At 64.8% G+C, this 1,777-nt stretch overlaps 1 protein-coding gene across 1 annotated transcript; it reads right to left on the bottom strand.

Moving 5' to 3' along the window:
* Positions 1-5: 5 nt before the first annotated feature.
* CD7 (CD7 molecule) lies at positions 6-1,388 on the bottom strand (the record flags this gene model as incomplete). The annotated part of the gene is made up of 3 exons (XM_017866472.1): positions 1,088-1,388; positions 352-666; positions 6-94 (listed from the first exon to the last, which is right to left on the bottom strand). Coding segments are annotated over exons 1-3 (486 nt in total), but the record flags the coding sequence as incomplete, so codon positions are not given.
* Positions 1,389-1,777: the final 389 nt, after the last annotated feature.

The following is a 1,777-nucleotide window of genomic DNA, read 5'->3' as shown; positions in this document are numbered from 1 at the left end:
AGGGCAGGGAGGGCAGAGGCTGTCGGCGGGGCAGGGAGGGCAGAGCCTGTCGACAGGGCGTCCGAGCATCTGTGCAATCCTTGGGACTGTTCCTCTGGGAAGGAAGAAGGAAGGAAGGGATCCTCCCAATGGAGAACCTGTTAGAGCCCCCGGGGTTTGGGGTTCAGGGCAGGGAAAGCTGTGGAGCAGAGGAGGGGCAGCTATCTAGGAGGCGGCTAGGGGCGGTGGGCTGGGAGCTGGAACAGTTCAGGCACGTGTAGGAGGGAGGGTCCCCCGACAAGGGCTGGGGGAGCAGAGCCTAGCCAGCAGCCTGGGTTGGGGGGGGTGGTCTGGGATAGGCGCATTCCCTACCTGTTACCAGGACCAGGGTACCAGAGCCGTAGATATTGACCTCCGTGATGGCCTGGCAGGTGTAGGTGCCAGTGTCCGACGGCTGCAGGCGGTGCATGGTAATAGTCAGGTTGTCCTGGGACCCCGAGAAGTCAATGCGGCCCCGGAACCGTTTGTCCGTAGTGGGCACCACCCTGTCCTCGTAGTAAATGATGTCTTGGGGCTGTGGCCCGAGTTGCTTTAGGTAGATCCCATGCAGGTCCCCACTGGTGGAGCAGGTGATGTTGACGGAGCCTCCCGCGGGGGCAATCGTGCAGTGGGGAGACTGCCGCACCTCTAGGGAGGACCTGGGCTGTCACCACCAGTCTGGCCAGAAGGACAGAGAATGTCCTTCCTGCCGGGGACAGTGGTGGGGACGGTGGGGCCGTGGGACAGCCCAGGGATGACATGTCGCCACAGACACGGTCGGTGCCTTTCAGGGGCGTGGAGCAGACCTGGGCACCCGCAGCGGTGTTGTGCTCAGGCACTGAGAGGCTTCTTCCTCCCAAAGCAGCGGCCCTGCCTGGACAGCCCCGGCCACTCCCCAACGGGGCCCACCCTTTTTCCTTCTCTTAAACAAGTCCCCAGACACTAGAGGCCGCTCGGCACCCCACCCGCTTCCTGGGGGGCTGTGCTGTGGCCCAGGTTGGGGGCACTGAGCTCACGGGGCAGGGAGAGCTCCGGAGCTGTGGCCATGGAGGGTCTGGGAAGCTCTTACCTTGGGCGACCAGGGCCCCAGGCAGGCCATGAGCCAGTGCCAGGAGGAGGGGCAGCAGCAGGAGCCTCGGGGGCCTGGCCATGTTCCCCACACCCAGCTCTCCCAGCCTGATGAGTGCACCTGAGCCCCTCTGGGTCTGCAGGACCCCACAGAGAGCAGCACACAGGAGACCGCAGGCGCTCAGAGCTTAGAGAGGGCTTCCTGGAGGCGGTGCCTCAGACCAGGGTAGTGATGTGGGCCCGGTGGGAGGGGCGGCCTCACCTACCCCTCCCCAGCACTGCTTCCCCGAGAGCTGCCCTGAGATCAGGGTGTCCCTGTCCCTCCCCGCCCCTGCAAATCCACAGGGAGGAGGTCAAGGCCTGGGGCTGGGCAGACGAAAGGACAGAGAAGGGACCCCCTGGCTGGGGATGGGCGACAGGGTCTGGAGGTGAGGGGCAGGGCTGCCCCCCCTCAGCCTGCCTGGTCCTCTGGGGTACTTTCTGCTGGAACCCAATTTATGCCCAGAAATCTGGAGTCACCCATGAGTCACCCACACAGTGCACAGGAGTGCAGGGTAGGCCAGAATTAGCACCCCCCGGTTTAGCCGTGGGGAAGGAGGCTGGGCCTGTGCCCCTGCCCAACACTGCAGCCGACCAGCCAACCGTGGCTCTGTGTTCCATGTCCTGGGGACGAGAGGGCTGAGCCGTGGTC

The sequence above is a fragment of the Rhinopithecus bieti genome, unplaced genomic scaffold, assembly GCF_001698545.2.
Source record: "Rhinopithecus bieti isolate Rb0 unplaced genomic scaffold, ASM169854v2 scaffold_66133, whole genome shotgun sequence".
In the NCBI taxonomy this organism is placed as follows: Eukaryota; Metazoa; Chordata; class Mammalia; order Primates; family Cercopithecidae; genus Rhinopithecus; species Rhinopithecus bieti.
Note: the sequence above shows the minus strand (reverse complement) of the source record. Positions and strands in the feature narration are given on the sequence as shown.